The 21,198-nt window shown below is 44.6% G+C and overlaps 2 protein-coding genes across 6 annotated transcripts in view; one reads left to right on the top strand and one right to left on the bottom strand.

The window, feature by feature from the left end:
- The window catches only part of cd99l2 (CD99 molecule-like 2), a 201,803-nt gene extending 200,009 nt beyond the window's left edge, over positions 1 to 1,794 (top strand). Inside the window, exon 11 of the mRNA XM_072595549.1 lies at positions 1,570 to 1,794. Coding sequence (XP_072451650.1) covers positions 1,570 to 1,598 — 29 coding nt within the window. The 3' untranslated portion in view covers positions 1,599 to 1,794. The remainder of the gene's footprint in view (positions 1 to 1,569) is intronic.
- mtmr1b (myotubularin related protein 1b) overlaps positions 1 to 21,198 on the bottom strand; it is a 99,107-nt gene that overhangs the window by 33,166 nt on the left and 44,743 nt on the right. For all 5 annotated transcript variants that reach the window (XM_072595542.1, XM_072595544.1, XM_072595543.1 and 2 more), the window contains 6 exons: positions 19,188 to 19,271; positions 16,742 to 16,891; positions 15,074 to 15,262; positions 13,329 to 13,514; positions 8,557 to 8,763; positions 6,404 to 6,496 (listed from right to left, as the gene is read on the bottom strand). In XM_072595542.1, the coding sequence (XP_072451643.1) occupies positions 6,404 to 6,496; positions 8,557 to 8,763; positions 13,329 to 13,514; positions 15,074 to 15,262; positions 16,742 to 16,891; positions 19,188 to 19,271 (909 nt within the window). The remainder of the gene's footprint in view (positions 1 to 6,403; positions 6,497 to 8,556; positions 8,764 to 13,328; positions 13,515 to 15,073; positions 15,263 to 16,741; positions 16,892 to 19,187; positions 19,272 to 21,198) is intronic.

The raw sequence follows: 21,198 nt of genomic DNA, 5'->3' as shown, positions 1-21,198 counted from the left end.
AGCCTCCAACGCTCCAGGGAAAACAGCCCCAGCTGTTCAGCCTCTTCATCTGAGTCATTAATGCGGAAGATGATGTGAATGGAAATGGAGAAAGGCAAAAGTACAAGAAAACATCAATGTTGAACAATCCTGTTTTACATGCTGTGGGTTAATATATTTTATATTCCAGGGTTGTCACATTCTGAATTTTTCTGGAAGATAACCAGCTCTTTTCAGTCTTGGATCATCTCCAAATTAACACAAGGGTTTCTTTTAAAACTCAAAAGTTGTAATTACTGTGTGAAAAAGAACTTCGCATGCCTTTATATCCCCATCAATATTTAGTTTGAAGGTCAAACTTTAATCTTCACGTTAGAGCTGCAGGCTACACCAAGAGAAGAGCTAGCATTGTACTCTTTGTTGCTGTGTGAGTTGATATGAAAACAGATGAAGTAAGATTCACTCAGTTAGTCCCTGGAATAAGAACATAAGGATGAGGAGCAGGAGTAGGCCATTCAAACCTGCTCTGCCATATAAAATGGTCATGGACGATCCAGTCTCAACCTCAACTCCACATTCCTGCCCAACCCCCATAACCCTGTAGCCCATTACTAATTAAACATGACTATCTCATCCTTAAACATGCTCAGTATCCCCACATTCACTGTGCTCAGAGATGGCGAATTCCACAGATACAAGGCCCTTTGACATAAGTAATTTCTCCTCATCTGTCGGAAATCTGCCATTCCTTAGCCTAACACTTCCTTCCTTTGTTCTAGGTGAGGAAACATCTTCTCTATATCTACTTTGTCAATCTGTTTTAGTATCTTATAGACCACAGTTACCTAAATCCCAGAGAGTCTGGGCTTAAACTATTTAATCCCTCTTCAGAAGACAAATCCTTCATCTCTGAACTGCTTCCAAGGTAACTACATCCTCAAGTAAAGGGTCCAAAATTGTACACGTGATTTGGAGACGCAGGAATTGGACTGGGGTGTACGAAGTTAAAAATCACACAACACCAGGTTTTAGTCCAACAGGTTTATCTAGAAGCACTAGCTTTTGGAGCGCTGCACCTTCATCAGATGATTCGCCACAATCACCTGATGAAGGAGCGGTGCTCCAAAAGCTAGTGTTTCCAAATAAATCTATTGGACTATAACCTGGTGTTATGAGATTTCAAAATTGTACACAATACTCTGGATGTGGTCTCACTAATGCCTTGCACAGTTGCAGCAACACTTTCCTACTTTTAAACTCCATTCCTTTCGCAATAAATGCCAAAATTCCATTTGCCCTTCTCATTACCTGTTGCACCTGCAGACTAGCCTTTTGTAAGTCATGCATGAGGCCACCCAGATCCCTCTGCACTGAAGCATTCCCTCCATTTCGTTTTTTTTTCCAACCATATTTGATAAACCTCACACTTATCCATGTTAAACTCCATCCGCAAAACTTTGGCCCAGTCACCTAACCATCAATATCCATTTGTATATTTCTTCACTGCAACTTACTTTCCTACCTATTTTAGTGTCATCTGCAAACGTGGTTTTGATACTTTCTATCCCTGCATCCTTGTCATTCATATAGATTATAAATCGTTGGAGCCTGAGGACTGATCTCTGTGGTATCTCGAAGCAAGTTGACTTTATCGCAGAGTGGTTGAAATTCGTTCATGGGATGTGGGCAGTGCTAGCAAGAACAGCATTCGTCGTCTGCCCCTAATTGCCCAGAGGACCATTAAGAATCAACCATTTTGCTGCAGGTCTGGAGTCACTGAAGGACATTAGTGAACCAGATGGATTTTTCGGACAAATCGACTAAAAAATTCATGTCATCAGTAAATCCTTAATTCCAGGTATTTATTGAACTCAAATTCCTTCAACTGCCATGGCAGGATTTGAACCTGAGCCAAGTCTTTGGATTGACAATTCAGTGAGAACACAGGAGACCACTGCTTTCCCAGTAAGGACTAGGTTACTAAGCAAATGACAGATGGAAATGGCAAGTCACAGTGCAACTGGAATGACAGGTACTATATTCTAGAACAGCATTATATAAAAAGGATTTTTTGACTTAAGTCAGACAGTGCCCTGTTAACTGGAATGGCCTTTTTCAGAAAGGAACATCAAAAGAATATCACAAGGAGTATGTGACATAACAGACATTGGAGATCAGGCTCTACTGACAGGTAGAGACCTAAGAGGCTAGCTCTCATGTTAAATGAAACAGAGAAAGCTAAGGTAATGTCACTTTCTTTTAAAAAGATCATCAGGATGAAGCAAGATCATTTCCTCTGGTTGCGGAGTCTGATGACAGGCAGTCAGCAGTTTCAATTAGCACGAAGAGAATGAGGAGATCAGGAGAGCATCACAGAATCCCTACAACATGGAAACATGCCATTTGGCCCAACAACTCCACACTGACCCTCCGAAGAGTAACCCATCCAGACCTATTCCCCTATCGTATTACTCTACATTTACTCCTGACTAATGCAGCTAACCTACACGTCCCTGAACACGATGGGCAATTTAGCATGGCCAATTCACCTAACCTTATGCCCGAAACATTGATTCTCCTGCTCCTTGGATACTGCCCGACCTGCTCTGCTTTTCCTGCACCAGGCTCTCGACTCCGATTTCCTGATTCTGCAGTCCTTACTTTCTCCCTGTCAGCTCTTTCTGCTAATTCCCGCGCCAAGTGTTTGGAAGAGGGGCGGACTCTCCACTGGGATCAAAGACTTCAGGGGACAAGAGGTCAGCCACTCCAGGGACAGCAACACCATCACTACCCATGGGATATCGGGGCCAAGATCTCAGATCAAGGAGTGGGAGGTGAATGATGGCAAGGGTGGGCTTGTGAGGGAGGTCGGTTACAGCAAGCCCAATGGATTGGCTCTCAGAGGAGAGGCCAGCTCCCTCTATCAGGCACCAAGTGAGTTGGAAGAAGAGACTCTGAGCTCAGGAGCATACATGTCCCAACATGACCCCCTGACCCACCTCGTGGTTCACAATAGTGAAATGTACAAAGTGGGTATGAAGTTTTTTTAAAAATTCATTCACAGGATGAGGATATTGCTGGCTGGGCCAGCGTTTACAGCCCATCCCTAATTGCCCGGGGGGTTGGGGGGGGGGGGGGGGGGGGGTGGCGGAGTTAAGAGACAACCACATTGTTGTGGATCTGGAGTCCCACATAGGCCAGACCCGGTAAGGATGGCAGAATTCTGTCCTAAAAGGACATTACAGTCATAGTGATGTACAGCATGGAAACAGACCCTTCAGTCCAACCCGTCCATGCCGATCAGATACTTTCCAACCCAACCCAATCTAATCCCACCTGCCAGCACCCGGCCCATATCCCTCCAAACCCTTCCTATTTATATACCCATCCAAATGTCTCTTAAGTGTTGCAATTGTACCAGCCTCCACCACTTCCTCTGTAGCTCATTCCATACACATACCACGCTGTGTGTGAAAAAGTTGCCCCTTAGGTCTCTTTTATATCTTTCCCCTCTCACCTTAAACCTATACCCTCTAGTTCTGGACTCCCCTACCCCAGGGAAAAGACTTTGCCTATTTATCCTATCCATGCCCCTCAATTTTGTAAACCTCTATAAGGTCACCCCTCAATCTCCAACACTCCAGGGAAAACAGCCTCAGCATGTTCAACTGTCCCTGTAGCTCAAATCCTCCAACCCTGGCAACATCCTTGTAAATCTTTTCTGAACCCTTTCAAGTTTCACAACATCTTTCCGATAGGAAGGAGACCAAAATTGCACACAATAATCCAACAGTGGCCAAACCAATATCTTGTACAACCACAATATGACCTCCCAACTCCTGTACTCAATACTCTGACCAAAGGTTGGCATACCAAACACCTTCTTCACTATCCTATCTACCTATGACTCCACTTTCAAGGAGCTATGAACCTGCACTCCAAGGTCTCTTTGTTCAGCAACACTCCCTAGGACAAGTCCTGCTAAGATTTGCTTTCCCAAAATGCAGCACCTCGCATTTATCTGAATTAAACTCCATCTGCCACTTCTCAGCCCATTGGCCCATCTGGTCAAGATCCTGTTGTAATCCGAGGTAACCCTCTTCACTGTCCACTACACCTCCAATTTTCATGTCATCTGCAAACTTACTAACTCTACCTCTTATCCTCGCATCCAAATCATTTATGTAAATGACAAAAAGTAGAGGACCCAGCACCGATCCTTGTGACACTCCCCTGGTCACAAGCCTCCAGTCTGAAAAACAACCCTCCACCGGCACCACCCTCTGTCTTCTACCTTTGAGTCAGTTCTGTATCCAAATGGCTAGTTCTCCCTGTATTCACCAGACTCCCTTGAGAAACCTTGTCGAACGCCTTACTGAAATCCATACAAATCACATCTACTGCTCTGCCCTCATCAATCCTCTCTGTTACTTCCTCAAAAAGTTCAATCAAGTTTGTGAGACATGATTTTCCACGCACAAAGCCATGTTGACTATCCCTAATCAGTCCTGCCTTTCCAAATACATGTACATCCTGTCCCTCAGGATTCCCTCCAACATTAGTGAACCAGACGAGATTTTTCTGACAAACAACAAATGCTTCATGGTCACCATGAGACTCTTAACTCCAAATTTTTATTGAAATCAAAATCTACCATCTGGCATGGTAGAGTTTGAACCAGGGTCCCCATGACCTGGGTCTCTGGATTAACATTCTATCAATAAAACCATCACCTCCCCTCAATGCCCATTTAATGCCTTCCATTGGTGGGATGGCCTTCTTGCCGTGGTGTGGAGGCTGGAAATGTGTCAGGATCCCTGCCTGCCTTCATAATTACCCACCCGTCCCTCCTTCATCTAATCTACTGTGGGGTGAGGGAAATTAAGATTCACCCTTCAAGAGTCTAAAGGTGTGCAGTTTAGGTAGACTGGCCATGGATAATCGCCCATAGTGTGAAGGGTTGTACAAGATATACGGATTAGCCATTGGAAATAAGACGATATGAGGATAGGGTGGGTGGTGGCTCTCGGTGGGATATTCTTGAGAAGGTCGATGCAGACTTGATGGGCTGAATGGTCTCTTTCCAGACTGTAGTGGATTCTATGGTTCTATTTTAAGACAGAAGGTCACAGAACAAGAACATGATGACGGAAAAAAGGAGACTCATTTTCTTTTCATTCAATCACAGGTTGTGAGACAAACACAGTCAGGCTTCTTGGAAAGAGGCAGCTCTGATGACGATAGCTTCAATAAACAGCATTCCTGGTCAGAGCAACCCTGGTAGCCTGTCTTACACAGTCCACTCCAGGAGGGCTCAGTGAATGTATATGTGGAAGAAGTTAAACAAAGGTGCACAGACACAAAAAAAAACTCACACGAAGAACACAGGGAAGGCAGGCAGCCATGCATTTACTGCTCCTTAAAGGGACATTGACCACCATCAGAAACACAAGCTCCAAATCCAAGCAGGCATCCATAGACCGCAGCATCCCAGACTCAGAGGAACAGGGCCACTGAAAATAATCAACGCACTTCATCTTTGATCCTCATAATGGATCAATAATAACTCGACTATCCCCATCTGTCCAGTTAGAAAGAAGAATGCATAGAATCCCTACAGTGTGGGAACTGGCCTTCAACCTAACAAATCCACACTGACCCTCTGAAGGGTATCCCACCCAAACAACATTGCCCACTACTCTACCTTTACCCCTGACTAATGCACCTAACCTACACATTCCTGAACACTATGGGCAATTTAGCATGGCCAATTCACCCAACCTGCACAGCTTTGGATTGTGGGAGGAAACCAGAGCACCTGGAGGAAACCCTCGCAGACACGGGGAGAATGTGCAAACTCTGTCACACAGTCGTCCAAGGCTGGAATCAATGCTGGGTTCCTGGTGCTGTGAGGCAGCAGTGCTGACCACTGAGCCACCCTGCCACCCCAAGAAAGATTTACACTTATTAATCACCTTTCACCAAGTCAGGCCATCCCAAAGCACTTTAGAATATTTTTGATGTATAGTCACTGCTGTAATGTAGGAGGCAAGGCAGACAAGCAGAGAGACCTCACACACAAAGAACTGAGATGTGTGACCACAGACAATTCATTTTAATGAGGTTGGTTTAGAGATAGTGACCGGAACAGTCCAGGCACAGCCTCACATACTGTACCACGCAACACCATCAAATCAACTGCTGCAATTATCTGAGTCATATAGCACAGAAACAGTCCAGCCAGTCCATGCTGACCATAATTCCCAAACTAAACTAATCCCACCCGTATGTGCTTAGGCCAGATCCCTCCAAATGTTTCTTATTCATGTACTTTTATAGATGTCTTTTAAACATTGTAACATACCCTCATACAGCACTTCCTCTGGAAGTTCATTCCATACATTTGTCTGAAGGCAGCTCCTACCTGCTTTGTCATTTGCCAGACGCAGTCAATGAACTGAAGGAAGATGGGCGATCGATCAGCATCAGCATGGTTCTCATCACCGTGTCCTACTCTCTGCAAGAGGAGAGAAAGACTAGCCATTACCCAGCACTTTTCACAACTCAGCACACTCCAAATGCACCTTGTCGCACTTTGGTGAGTGTAGTCATTGTTGCAATGTAAGAAACAACTGCCCAGCATAAAGAGCTCCCACAGATACCAGGGAGATAAACCAGCAAGGTATAAAAATGCAGGAAAAACCCAGCAGGTTTGGCAGCATCTGTGGAGACAGAAACAAAAGTTAATGGTTTGACACTTCTTCAAAACTGTTTCAAAGAAGGATCAAATGTTAACTCTGCTTCACTTCCTAAAGATGCTGCCAGATCTGTTGAGTTTCTCCAGCACTTTCTAATTTTATTTCCAATTTCCAGTATTGATGGTAATTTACTTTTACTGAAATGGCCAGTCTGTCTGTTGCTAACTGAGGGATAAATATTGGTTATGACATGGATACTAACTGTGCTGGTCCTCTTCATACTGCTGTGGGAGCCTTTACATCCACGTGAGGACTCAAACAGAGCTGCAGTTCCATGTGTCTTCCAATACCCCACACTTCTGTCATTTCAAAAATCCCTCTGATTTATTTATTATTCACTCCTTGGATCTTGTGGTTGCTGGCTGGCCAGTATTAATTGCCTGTCCCCAGTTGCCTTTGAGAAAATGGTGGTAAGCTTTTTTCTTGATCCAAAGCAGCTCTGGCATTTTGACCCAGTGACAATGAAGGAACAGCAATATATTTCCAAGTCAGGTTGGGGAATGGCTTGAAGGGGAACATGCAGGTGGTGTTGCTCCCATGTATCTGATGGCCTAGTCCCTTGAGGTGCAATTGGTCGTGGGCTTGGGAAGGCGCTGGAAGAGGATCTTTGGTGAACTTCTGCAGTGCGTCTTGTAAATACTATACACTACTGCTACTGAGCATTGGTGATGGAGAGAATGGATGTTGTGCCAATCAAGCGGGCTGCTTTGTCCTGGATGGTATCAGGCCTCCGGAGTGTTGTTGGAGATGCCCCCATCCAGCCAAGTGGGGAGTATTCCATCACACTCCTGGCCTGTGCCTTATAGATGGTGAACAGCTTTTGGGGAATTAGAAGGTGAGTTACTCACCACAATATTCCTAGCCTCTGACCTGCTCTTGTAGCCACTGTGTTTATGTGGTGGGTCCAGTTGAGTTTCTGGTCAGTGGTAACCCCAGGATGTTGATAGTGGGGGATTCAGTGACAGCAGTGTCACTGAATGTCATGAAGTGATGGTTAGATTTTGTATTATCACACTCATTGCCAGGCGTTTGTGTGGTGCGAATGTTACTTGCCATTTGTCAGCACAAGCCTGGATATCATCCAGGTCTTGTTGCATTTGGATATAGACTGCTTCAGTAACTGAGCAGTTGCAAATGGCGAATGGTGCTGAACATAGTGTGGATGTTCGCTGATGATTGCACAGTGACCTTGTGATGGAGGAATGGTCATTCATGAAACAGCTGAAGATGGTTTGGCCTAGGACACTACACCGAGGGACTCCTGCAGAGATGTCCTGGAGCTGAGATGACTGACCTCCATAACCATAACCGTCTTCCTCGGTATGACAGCCAATAGTAGAAAGTTTTCCTCTGATTCCTATTGACTCCAATTTCTCTGGGGCTCTTTGATGCCGCACCTGGTTAAATGTGGCTATAATGCCAAGGGCTGTCACTCTCTCCACACCTCTGGAATTCAGCTCTTTTGTCCATGTTTGAACCAAGGCTGTAGTGAGGTCAGGAGCTGAGTGGCTCTGGTGGAACTCAAACTGGGCGTCACTGAGCAGGTGCTGCTGGGTTGCAGTGTTGATGACACTTTCCATCACTTTACTGATGACCAAGAGTGATCAGTATTGCAGGGCAGCATCAGGCTCCATTATTTGCTCCAGTGTCTCCAGCAGGATTAAAGACCAATTCCAGGTTTATAAAACTCAAGTTTCAAGTGATGTAGCAAGCGAAATGATTCAGAGATGGGTTGGACCGAAGGGTCTGTTTCCATGCTGTACATCTCTATGACTCTGTTTGCTCACTCACAACTCCATTATGCCCTTTCATTACTTACGACTGCAAATCGGTGTCCGAAACTTAGCCACTCCTTTTCAATCAGCACTTCAAAACCCTTGATAGTTCGGTAGTAGCTGTCGAGGATCAGCATGGTTAGGGAGGTTAGCTGAGAGGTCCGGTCCCAGCCGTCGCTACAATGGACCACAACCGAGGTTTTTGCCGATTCAACCTTGTCTGCTATCCGAACGGCTCCGGCTAACAGGATCTGGAAAGGAACAGAGGACAGCTAATTAATTTCAGAACGAGCTATAGACTAGAGTTCACAGCGGAGAAAGAAATTAGCATAAATTGAATCAAGAAGTTGCATTTCTTCAAAGCCTCAATAATGTCAAGAGGCCCAGTGAAATTCCATCCAAAATACAATTACTTCTGTTACACAAGCAAACAGAGCAACATTTATATACAGCAAAAAAATCAAAGATCACACATTTTTTGGATGATCAGGTGACCTCTATTGCTGCTGCCAGTGGCTGAAGGGGGGTGGGCTGCGCAGAGGCGACCAGGAGGAGTCTGGGTCCTTATCCCAACAGCATTTGGTGATATTTGTGCCTACTCAAACAGGCATTTGGATCTTCTTTCTCATCTAAGACACCACCTTTGACAATGCAACACTGTCTTAAAGCATCAGCCTGTGATATGCTGTATATAGTTAAACTATGTAGTCAGGGCTGTTAGTACTGCCTCTCAGTGTGAAGAATTTAACCTGAAGTAGGACAAAGGGAGAAAGTTAACGTGATGTTGGCTCAATATCTAATGCTGTTTGTACACAACGTATGGGGCTGACAAGGACGTCTTTAATCTACAACTGGTTCTTTTCCAGTCTCTTTACTGAGTCAGACTGCCTTAACACACGCAATCCTTTGGGCTGCCTCCAAACTCTTTCCTATACCAGCCAACAACACCCCGCCACAACAAAAAAAAATACGAAGCAGATCCCGTCCGTGCGGGCTCTTTATCACGAGGCAGGCACGCAAAGCCGGGAATTTTCCCAACACCCTCTGCCCACTTTGGTGATGAAATTCCAGGCCTATGACACCAAACATTGGATATGTCAAAGCAACTGGAGAACAGCATGGTACAGTGACAGCACTAAGTTCAAACACACGCACAACCACATCTCATGTGAAGGAAGGTCACTCCAGTGAAGAACAGCCAAGAGGCGCTGGAGAGAAAGTAACAATGCCATCCAGTTACAGACTGCCATCCTGAAAATGCCCCATTATCTCATCTTTGTGTCTTCTCTTAGTTAGCCAATCTTTTATCCATGTCAATATACCTCCACTAGGTGAAAGTGAGGACTGCAGATGCTGGAGATCAGAGTCTAGATTAGAGTGGTGCTGGAAAAGCACAGCAGGTCAGGCAGCATCCAAGGAGCAGGAAAATCGACGTTTCAGGCAAAAGCCCTTCATCAGGAATGAGGCAGGGTGCATTCCTGACGAAGGGCATTTGCCCAAAACGTAGATTTTCCTGCTCCTCGAATATACCTCCACTGCCATGATCTCTCATCTTATTTACATAGCCATAGGCATGGTATCTTATCAAACACGTTATGGAAATCCAAATACATTACATTGAAAGGTTCTCCCTTATCAATCCTGCTTGTTCTTCAAAGAATTCTTGTCAGACTGCAGGCCTGTGGCTAGTGGTATACCACAGGTCAGTGCTGGGACCTTTGTTATTTCTTATTTATATAAATGATCTGGATGTGAATATACAAGGCATGATTAGTAAATCTGTCGATGATACAAAATTAGGAGGTATCATTGATAGCAAGAAAGGTTATCAAAAACTATAGAACAATCTTGATCAGATGGAGAAGTTGGTTGAGGATTGGCAAATGCAATTCAATAAAAAAGGTAAATATGAGGTGTTGCACTTTGGAAAATCAAACCAAGATAGGATTTATACTGTTAATGGTAAGGTCCTGAGGATTATTGTGGAACAGAGGGACCTAGAAGTACAAGTACATAGTTCTTTGAAAGCAAGTCACAGGTAGACAGGGTGGTGAAGAAAGCAATTAGCATGCTTGCCTACATCGGTCAAGGCATTGAGTATAAGAGTTGGGATGTTGTGTTACAATTGTATAATTCTTTGGTGAGGCTGCACTTGGAGTATTGTATACAGTTTTGGTCAGAATGAGGGGTGATCTTATTGATGTGTTTAAAATCATGAATGGTATAGATAGGATGAATTCATATAGTATTTTTTCCTGGGATGTGGAATTGAAAACTAGAGGGCATAGGTTTAAGTTGAGAGGGATTCCTGATGAAGGGCTTATGCCATCGATTCTCCTGCTCCACAGATGCTGCCTGACCTGCTGTGCTTTTCCAGCACCACACTCTCGACTCTAGTCTTCAGCATCTGCAGTGCTGACTTTCTCCTACAGGTTTGGTCACCCTGTTATTGGAAAGACATTGTTAAACGAGATTTACGAGGTTTAGAGGGAAAGGTTTAGAGGGATATGGATCAAATGCAGGCAACTGGAATTAGCTGTGTGGGCACCAGAGTCAGCATGGACCAATTTGGGCCGAAGGGCCTGTTTCCATACTGTATTACTCTATGACTCTAATCAATTGGCTACTATGATGTATCCTTCCTGAAGCCAGGCTGACTCTGCTTAATTATATTAATTTTCTAAATGTCCTGCTATTATATCCTTGATAACAGATTCAACATTTTCCCAGTGAGAGATGTTAAAATCCCAAGATCTCTTCTCAAACCCAACTGCCATTTCAGGGCAACTCAACTGCACTAAATTACTGTTGGAAAGCTCTCTCAGTCAGAAAAACATGTGGGAGTTAAAGACCGCAATTCAAGCTCAGGATCCAATTACAAGGGACTTGGCTTCTTTTAGACTGGTTGACACTATCTGAAATGCAACCAATTAGAGTGTGGAGTCATAACACTCCTGCACTCCCTCACAAGGGAGGCACCTTCTGTTTGATATTGTCCAGTGTTGCTACCATCTAAAGCTGTTATCCCTCTGCCAACTGGGTAAACAAGGTTTTTTGGCACTGTTTAAGATTTCAACAGAGAGAAGGCAGAACTTTCAGTTTGGACAAAAGAATCTAAAATTCAATCTCTCTCTCTATTTCAGTCCGCATGCTGATCTGCACTAATTGTCATAACTGTGGTTAATTCACTAATATCTGGAATCCAGAACTAGAGGGCATAAGTTTAAGGTGAGAGGGGAAAGATATAAAAGGAACCTTAGGGGCAACGGTTTCATGCAGAGGGTGGTGCATGTGTGGAAAGAGCTGCCACAGGAGGTGGTGGTACAATTACAACATTTAAAAGGCATCTTGATAGGTACATGAACAGGAAGAGTTTAGAGGGATATGGGCCAAATGCTGCTACTAGATTAATTTTGGATATCTGGTCGGCATGGACGAATTGGACCGAAGGGACTGTTTCTGTGCTATGACTCTATCTGCTTTATGCTCCTGTCAAAGTTGGAAGTTCTGCCCGAGCACAGCTCATCTGTCTCACAAAGAGAACAAGTGACTTCTTTGAAGATTAGACTCTCCTCTGACCATCAAGGCTAGTTACGAAACTATGAAAACCAGAGACAAACTGTTATTTTACTCACTCATGGGATAGGAGCATCACTTGCTGGTCAACATTTATTAGCCGTCCATAGCTGCCCTCGAGAAGGTGGGGGGTGAGCTGCCTTCTTGAACCACTGCAGTCCATGGTTGACCCACATGTTATTGTTTGGGAGGAAATACTCTTAGGGAGGGAATTCCAGAATTTCGACCCAGTAACAGTACAGGAATGACAATATATTTCCAAGTCAGGATGGTGAGTGGCTCAGAGGGAATCTTGCAGGTGGCAGTGTTTCCATGTATCTGCTGCCCTTCCTTCCAGATGGAAGTGGTTGTGGGACTGGAAAGTGCCAAGGAGTTTTGGTGAATTTCTGCCATGCGTCTTGTAGATAATACACACTGCTGTTACTGAGTGTCAGTGGTGGAGCGAGTGGATGCTCGTGGATTTGGTGTCAATCAAGCAGCCTGCTCTGTCCTGGATGGTGTCAAGCTTCTTGAATATCATTGGAGCTGCACTCATCCAGGAAGTATTCCACCACACTCCTAAATTGTGTGTTGTAGATAGTGGACCAGGCTTTGGAGAGTCAGGATGGGAGTTACTTGCTGTAGAATTCCTAACCACTAACCTGCTCTCCGTGCCACTATGTTTATGTGGTTAGATCAGTTCGGTCCCTGGTCTAGAAACTGTCCACTTCATGCCTGAACCACACAGATCTAGATACCAAGTTTTTACCAAGTGAACTCTTCACTACAGCACTAAGACTGAACTGATGCTTCAGGATAGGATAGGAGTGCAGCAGGTGACGGGGTGGGGGTTGGGGGGGGGCATAGCTGGTGAGGTTGGAAATTGCTCCTGCTGACGGTCTAATTGAGTTTACGAAGGTATCTGGTGATCCTGCTCCACTCTGATTCTGCTGTGGGAGATGAGCCCAATGACAGCCATCAGCAAGACTACAACACGATTGACAGATACATGAGCAAAGTTCTGAGACAGAGAAGGACATGGCGGGGTGGGGGGTTTGAAGGAGTTACAAATTGAGCACACACAGTTCCCCCACTTTAACCACAGTCATTATTTCATCTCAGTTTCAGTCTCCAACAGTGCTCCTGTAATTAAGCGCCACAATTAATGACCCAAGGACTGTGCAGATTGAATTACTTGAGGTTCGAGGAGACCAGTTCCATTCAATGGTAATAGTTAAATATCGCAGAACAGGTATCTTACTCTTATGTATTCCAACCAATGAGTTGAATCGATATTTGACAGCCATTTGGCTTCATCTATCACAGGGTAAACGACATCCTTCAGTTTCCTGAGAGACTCCCTCATGACGTGGATGTTATGGATTTCCAAGAATATAAGCTCAGCGTTTGAATAGGCAGATTCACTCTCATAGCCTCCACCTTTTGCCTATAAGATAGTGGCAATTGTGCAAATATCAATGATTAGTAAAAACGTAAAGACAAGACTCAATGCATGACCACAGCAGTTATGCCTTCAGCATGAATAACACAAGGAGATGAAATTCTACCTCAGTTAACTGCCCTACAAAATTGGCTCAGCTCAGTTAGTTGGTTCACAATACAGAGTGACACTGACAGCCTGGGTTCAATTCTCACACTGGCTGAGCCTACCATGAAGGATTCTCCTTCTCAACCTCTCCCCTTACTTGAGGCACAGCGACCCTCAGGTTAACCCAGCACCTGTTACCTTTCTCTCCCCTCTGGGACTATTGCACCTTTATAAACATTACACGAAGTGCAATGGATTCGGAATTTGGTTTAAAGATTTCCAATCACTTTATTTTTTGAAAACAGTCTATTTACAGCCACTTTTATTGTCTGACAATATGACCTCTGTGGAAACGTAGAAAATAGGAGCAGGAAGTAACCACTCGGCCCTTCAAGCCTGCTTCTCCATTCAATACCATTATGGCTGATCATCCAACTCAGTAACCTGATTCCACTTTCGCCTCATATCCTTTGAATGTTTTGGAAAGAAGTTCAATATAATTCTTAGAGCTAAAGGGATCAATGTTTTGGTCTCAACTCCTTCCTATGGCAGAGAATTCCACAGACTCACTATTCTCAGGATGAAGAGATTTCTCCTTATTTCAGTCCTATATCCTTAGACTGTGACCCCTGGTTTTGGACTCCCCAGTCAACAGCACCACCCTTCCTGTGTTTACTCCTGTCTAGTCTGGTTAGAATTTTATAGCTTTCTATGACAGCTCCCCTCATTCTTCTAAACTCGAGTAAATAAACTCTTAAAGGATCCAGTCTCTCTTCACCTGACAGTTCTGCCTTCTCATGAACCAGTCTGGTTCAGTGCACTCCCTCCACAGCCAGAACATCCTTCCTCAGATAAGGAGACCAGAACTGCATACAATACTCCAGGTGTGGTCCCACTAGGCCCTGAACAATTACAGCAAGACATCTCCATACTCCAATCCACTCGCTATAAAGGCCAACATGCTGTTTGCTTTCTTCACTGTCTGCTGCACCTTTATCTTTACTTCCAGTGACTGTTGGACAAGGCACCTCACCCCTCTCCTAATCTATCATCATTCAGGTAAAAATGTATTCTTTGGTTTTTCCTACCAAAGTGGATAACCTCACATTTATCCAGATAATCCTTCATCGGCCATGCATTTACCCACTCGCTCAACTTGTCCAAATCACATTGAAGCATCTCTGCATCCTCTTCACAGCTCACCCTCCCAGCCAGCTTTGTGACATCTGCAGATGCAACATTGAATTTCGTGATCCAAATCATTAAAATAAGTTATGAATAGCTGGGGTCCAAGCAGTATTGCCTAAGGCATCCTACAAGTCCCGGGTTGCCACTTGGAAAAAGACTCGTTTATTCCTATACTTTCCAACCAGTACACTCTCTCCACTTCATGACACTACCTGCAATCGTATGCAATTTAATAATACAAGTTAAAAGATGCTAAACATAACAAGCACCTTACTGGCATCTGCCACACTGCTCTGTCGAGCATCAAAGATGATTAACTTGTGAGACTGCGCATTGGCGTCCATGATGGTTTGTAAATATTTCTCGTCCTCCTTACACCGCTTGTCATTTGGCCCCACCAATGGCTGACTGCATCGAGTAATCGTCGCTTGGCTTTCTGGATGGATCCAAGACAAAACCTGATGGAGGAGGCAGAAAAGCGTCTTTAAGTGCATCAAGGCTCAGTATTTTAGGAGGTACAGTATATTTAATTTGATTGTTGATGGGACATATTTTCCACAGGGAGTGCAGTAAAGTCACTCCATCCCTCAAGCCTGTTCCAGTGGTCAATGGGATCTGGGGTGGCCTTTAGGGGCTGGAGTTGAACTGGGTGGATGCACATGGGTGTTAGGGTCATTAAGTGCAAAGTGACAAAGCAGAACAAAAGAGCGAGACAGGAGAGAGCTGAGCCAGAGGAGGTACAATGTTGATGTGCTGAGATCATGGTTTCTTGCAATGATCTGAGCGCTGAAGGGAGTTATTTTTCTCTAACAGCAAAGGGAAGAAGATTCACTCAAAAGACAAGGTAAGAAGGACAAAACCGATTGAACACACAATGGAATAGTTAATGATTTCAGGATCAATGCATTAAGCCAGATCTCACACATTTTCCAGACAATCTTTGCCTTGGTTTCAAACTCTTAATGCTTTACAGATAGCATGGTGGCTCAGTGGTTAGCACTGCTGTCTCACAGCACCAGGGACCTGGTTTTGATTCTAGCCTCAGGTAACTGTCTACGTGGAGTTTGCACATCCTCCCAGTGTCTACGTGGGTTTTCTCCGGGTGCTCCGGTTTCCCCCTACAATTCAAAGGTGTGCAGGTCAGGTGAATTGGCCATTCTAAATTATCCAGTGTTCATGGACGTGTAGGTTGGATGCATTAGTCAGGGGTTAAATGGAGGGGAATAGGTCTGGGTGGGTTACTGTTCGGAGGGTCAGCGTGGACTTGTTGGGCCAAAGGACTTGCTTCCAAACTGTAGGGATTCTGTGACTCTACTCAGCTGCCAACAAAATGCTGGCAAAACTCAACTCGTAAAGAAACTCTGAATAACACTGCTGTTTTCTATAAATTGGCATGATTATGGCAGATGCGACAAACAGCAGTCTGTTTATAACCAGCACATTCCATTTATCTATCCCAAACATTTAAATCATGTAATTGCCTATCTCACGACTCGTGCATGTGTTCATGCTCACTCATACATGTACATATTGCTTTTCTAAGTGCCTTGTTAACACCATCTTTCAGCATTTCCACTACAACTGATTATCAGGCTAATCCCCCAACCTTACAAATATACAGTTATGTTTACTTAATGCTAGTCATTTTTTTTTTAAAACGGAAGGTAACCACACATTTATTAAATCAGAAACAATTTAAGGATTAGCTTATAATTTAGAGAAAAATATGCAGCTCTTCTTTAACAAAAGCACTGTCCAGAATCTGAGCTGCTTACTGTCCTGTGGTCCCGTCATTCTCACAGGAATGACACAGCAGCTGCTTCAATGCTGGGTTTATTACAGAGAGCTTCAAAAGGAGGAGGTGTTTCTGCTGGAGTGCCAAATGCAGCCACACCACAGAGACTCACACAAAGAAATAAATTCTTTTGGGAACTCACTGGGATTCGCCCACGTGTTCGAAATGCTGCCACTTTACAAAGGTCGTCATCTTTGACACTGGTAGGCACCACCACAATCGAAGGGTACGTATCGCAGAGTTCATAATTGCTGTTGGTTTTACTGATGACCCAACTTTCATTTGGCAAACCCTGGACAGAGCACAAATAGAGAGTGAAAAGAACAAGAGAAGCAAAGGATTGCTAAAACTTTAACTCAGCTTCTCTCCAAAGCTGTTGGCTAACCTGCAGAGTGCTCCCAACATTTTTGAGAGGAGAGGGAAAGGGAGGTGAGGTAGATCAGGGTGGGGGGGAATAAAGGGGAGGGGAATGCAATGCACTGCACTGAGCACAAGCTTTAGACTGGCTCTCCCCTTGCGGTACCGAGGGAGTGCAGCACTCTCTAAGGAGAGCAAGGAAGTTACCTTATTGGCTGGAGTCAAAGTATGGCACTGGAAAAACACAGCAGGTCGGGCAGCATCCAAGGAGCAGAACAGTTGATGTTTTGGGCATAAGCCCTTCAGCAGGAATGATGGCTGGGCCAGTACTACCTCCTAAAACCAACAGCACTAAAACAGATTATCCGGTCATTATCCCGCAGCTGTTTGTGGGAGCTTGCTGTGCACAACATGACTGCCAAGTCACAACAACGACTGACCCCCAGATTTTAAAAAATGGACTTCATTGGCTGTAAAGCATTTTGAGAAGTCTAGTGTTGTGACAGGCGCTATCTAAATCCAAATCTCTCTTTCCATTTAGAAAGAAAAATGGGGAGTGTTCGCATCTTTACAAATCGGCTCCCTCTGTGTGGCACACACAGCTGACTGACTTGGTGTACTGCTTACAGGTTTCACATGTACATTTAGTCCAATAGGATTCTCTTTTATACTGTGTTGACTAGCCTGCTGCTCTAGGCTCAAACTGAAAGATACAGGAGGAACAGGAGAGCTCTTTGAAAGGGCTGACAGCATTAGCAATGGTCTGAATGCCCTCCTTTTGTGTTGCACAGCTGTATAATTACAGATAAAAATACATAGATTTTACACTCTCACCACTGAGGAGAGTCAGCTCTGTTTCTCAGACTAACATGCCTGAACTTTGAAAGAAGTTTTAATGACAAGTTTCTCACCTTAACGTTTGGTATGAATGAAATAAATCTTCTAAAATTGTGTGGGGTTGTCCCTTGGAACCTGCTCAAGGAACCTCTTGTCATATGAGGAGAGACTGAATTGGTTTAGATTCGGTGATATTCACTGGAATCTAGAAGAATGAGGATCTCACAGAAACCTATCAACTTCTAACAGGACTCGGCAGGGCAAACCGGGGAATGAGCAGGGAAGCCACAACCGGGGTCACAGTTTAAAGATAATGGGTAGGCCATTTAGGAGAAAGATCTTCACCCAGACAGCGTGTCTGTCGAATTCACTACACAGAGGAGAAAGATTTAAAACGGACATATGGGGCAACTTTTTTTTAAACACAGAGTGGTTAGTGGGTGGAGCTGGGCCAAAGGGCCTGTCTCCATGCTGTACAACTCTATGCTGCAAAACTGTTGAGGCCAAGACATTGTATGTTTTCAAGGAGACATATATATAGTTCACAGGACTAAAGAGATCAAAGGAGGTGGGAGGAAGTGAGAACAGGGGACAGAATTCGATGATCAGCCATGATCGTATTGAATGATGCAGCAGGGCTGAAGGGCCGAATGGCCTACTCCTGCTCCTATGTTCAATGTGAGGAGAGTTGTGATGCTACAGCTCTCACACGGTTCTGATGAACAGGGAGCTTTCCCGCTCTTACCATCTGCCACAGGCATACCAAAGGACTGACAACCAAAGTGTTTGCCTGTTCTTCTAACAAACCTTCCATGGCCATTATGTCCCGAAGTGGGACTCAGGCTTGGGAGCTTCTGGTCCAGAGGTAGGGACCTCCTCACTGAGCCACAAGACCAGCTGGCAAACTACGGCCTTGCACGAGAGAAAAACAATCAGAATACTTCGTTGTAGAGAAACACAACTGCTTTGCTAATGCACTTCAGGGAAGGGGACTTGCCAGCCACACCCAGTTTGAATTGTACGTGACTCCAGTCCTATTCAATGGTGTTGACCCTTCGAGCACTCTGGAGTGGCCAGGTAAGCTCATCCACTTGTCATGGCTTTCCAAGCCCAACAAAAAGAACCTGCATTTATATAGCACCTTTAACATAACATTCATGTCCCAGGGTGACTAGGGAGGCACAATAAATGATCCTTGCCAGCATCGCCTGCATGCCGAGGACAGAAGTGGAACAAGCCTGAGAGCCCCAACCTCCAACTCACATGGTGGGAGAGAGCAAAACTGCGTAGAATTGGCACCCAAAAGGTTGACCAGCTTTAAATAACTTGCTCCGTACAGAAGGAGAGACAACATGTGGAATATGCCATGGGTAAGAGGGACATTGGCGACCCACCTGTCTTTTATATTCTGCCACAGCATCATACACCTTCCAGCCCTGAACCGGATACTTCTCCTTATATTTCATTGCAAACAGTGGCTAGATGGGAGAAAGAAAACAGCAACAAAACATTATGACCCAACACATTGAACCTGACATCAAACAGCATTGTCTGGCAGGTTACCCACACCTGGCTAAGTGGGAATCCAGATGTTCCTGATGTCGTTTTGATCAGTAAATAAGGAGCAACTGACAATGATGCTGAGACAGTGTTGTCTGTACTCCTGCCGGACGGTACTGGGAGAGCAGCTTTTCTCCCCAACAACACAACCCCACCCCCACCCCCAGCCCACCCCCACGGACAGCAGCAGTTCGAAAAAGCAGGTCACCACCACCTTCACCAGGGCAACCAGGGACAGGCAATAAACACTGGCCCAGCAAGTGACACCCACATCCTGCCAGTAAATTTTATAATTCACACGAGGTCAGGAACTATTGTGTGTGTTAGTTAACATAATGATGTAAAGAAAAGTGAAAATATTTTTTGATTGTAGAGTGTGTTTTTTTTTTACTTGTTGGGTTACCGCATATGGCTTGACTGCTAAAACAGTGCATGCTGGAGCAGAATGCTGTGCAGGCACAGGGTCAGAAAGGGGAGAGGTCATTATTGACAGCTCAACACTAACACCAGCAGGGGGTAGCAACCCAATGAAGAGCTTGGACAGACAGCAAGCAATGATCCAACTTCCTCCATGATGAAGAGCACTAGGAGAGGTGGGATGGGTGTGTGTCTGGGTGTGGGTCTGGGTATGGAAAGCAATCTGAGTGAGTTGCAACAGCTACACAAAAACAGAAACTGCACCAAGTCACAGGCTTGATAAGTTCACGCCAGAATTCCAAACTGCGGTCATATAGAGAGACTCAAAGTTTCACAAGGAGCAGTGAACAATCTGTGACAAATAAACATTCGTGTATATTAAACAGTTACCCACACAGTTATATAGCATGGAAACAGACCCTTCGATCCAACTCACCCATACTGACCAGATATTCCAAACTGAGCTGGTCCCATTTGCCAGCATTTGGCCCATATCCCACTTAACCTTGCCTATTCATGCACCTAACCAGATGCCTTTTAAATGTTGTAATTAATGGTGAGTATTAATGCAGAAACTCAGTGAATGCTCTGGGGACAGGGTTCAAATCCTGCCATGGCAAATGGAATTTGAACTCAATAAAACACGAATCTGGAATTAAAAGTCTAATGATGACCATGAAGCCATTGACAATTGTCAGACAAACCCATCTGGTTCACTAATGTCCTTTAGGGAAGGAAACTGCCATCTTTACCTGGTCTGGCCTAGATGTGACTCCAGACCCACAGCAATGTGGTTGATGATTAACTGCCCACTGGGCAATTAGGGATGGGCAATAAATGTTGGCCTAGCCAGTGATGCCTACATCCTGTGAGTTAATAAAGAAAAACAATTGTACCCACCTCCACCACTTCCTCTGGCAGTTCATTCTACAAGTACACCAGCCCTATGCGTGAAAATGTTGACTCTTTGGTCATTTTTAAATCTTTCCCCTCTAACCTTAAATATATGCCCTCTAGTTTTGACTCCCCCCCCCCCCCCCCCCCCTTGTCTGTTCACCCTATCCGTGCCCCTCATGATTTTATAAACCTCTGTAAAGGTCACCCCTCAGCCTCTGACACTTCAGGGAAAAAAGCCCCAGTTTATTCAGCTTCAGCCTGCATCGAGGAAGGGGATTTCTACAAGAAAAGTTGTTTGTGAGGCTAACACTGTGTTGCTGAAGCTATAACCAGGGCTGGTCACCACTTTCTATTGGATATATAACAATCATTTAAGCTAAATGTCTGGCTATCATTAGCCATGGTTTTCTGAGAGGCTTGTGCAAGAGCCAGTTTAGTAAACCACTTCTACTGACAAGCTCTTCTTTCAGTGAAGATGAAATAAGATGATAGCAATTACTTGGTCAGCATGTGATCATGCTTCAGGGCAAC

Source organism: Chiloscyllium punctatum, chromosome 25 (assembly GCF_047496795.1).
Source record: "Chiloscyllium punctatum isolate Juve2018m chromosome 25, sChiPun1.3, whole genome shotgun sequence".
Lineage (NCBI taxonomy): Eukaryota > Metazoa > Chordata > Chondrichthyes > Orectolobiformes > Hemiscylliidae > Chiloscyllium > Chiloscyllium punctatum.
This window is presented reverse-complemented; position numbering and strand designations above follow the sequence as displayed.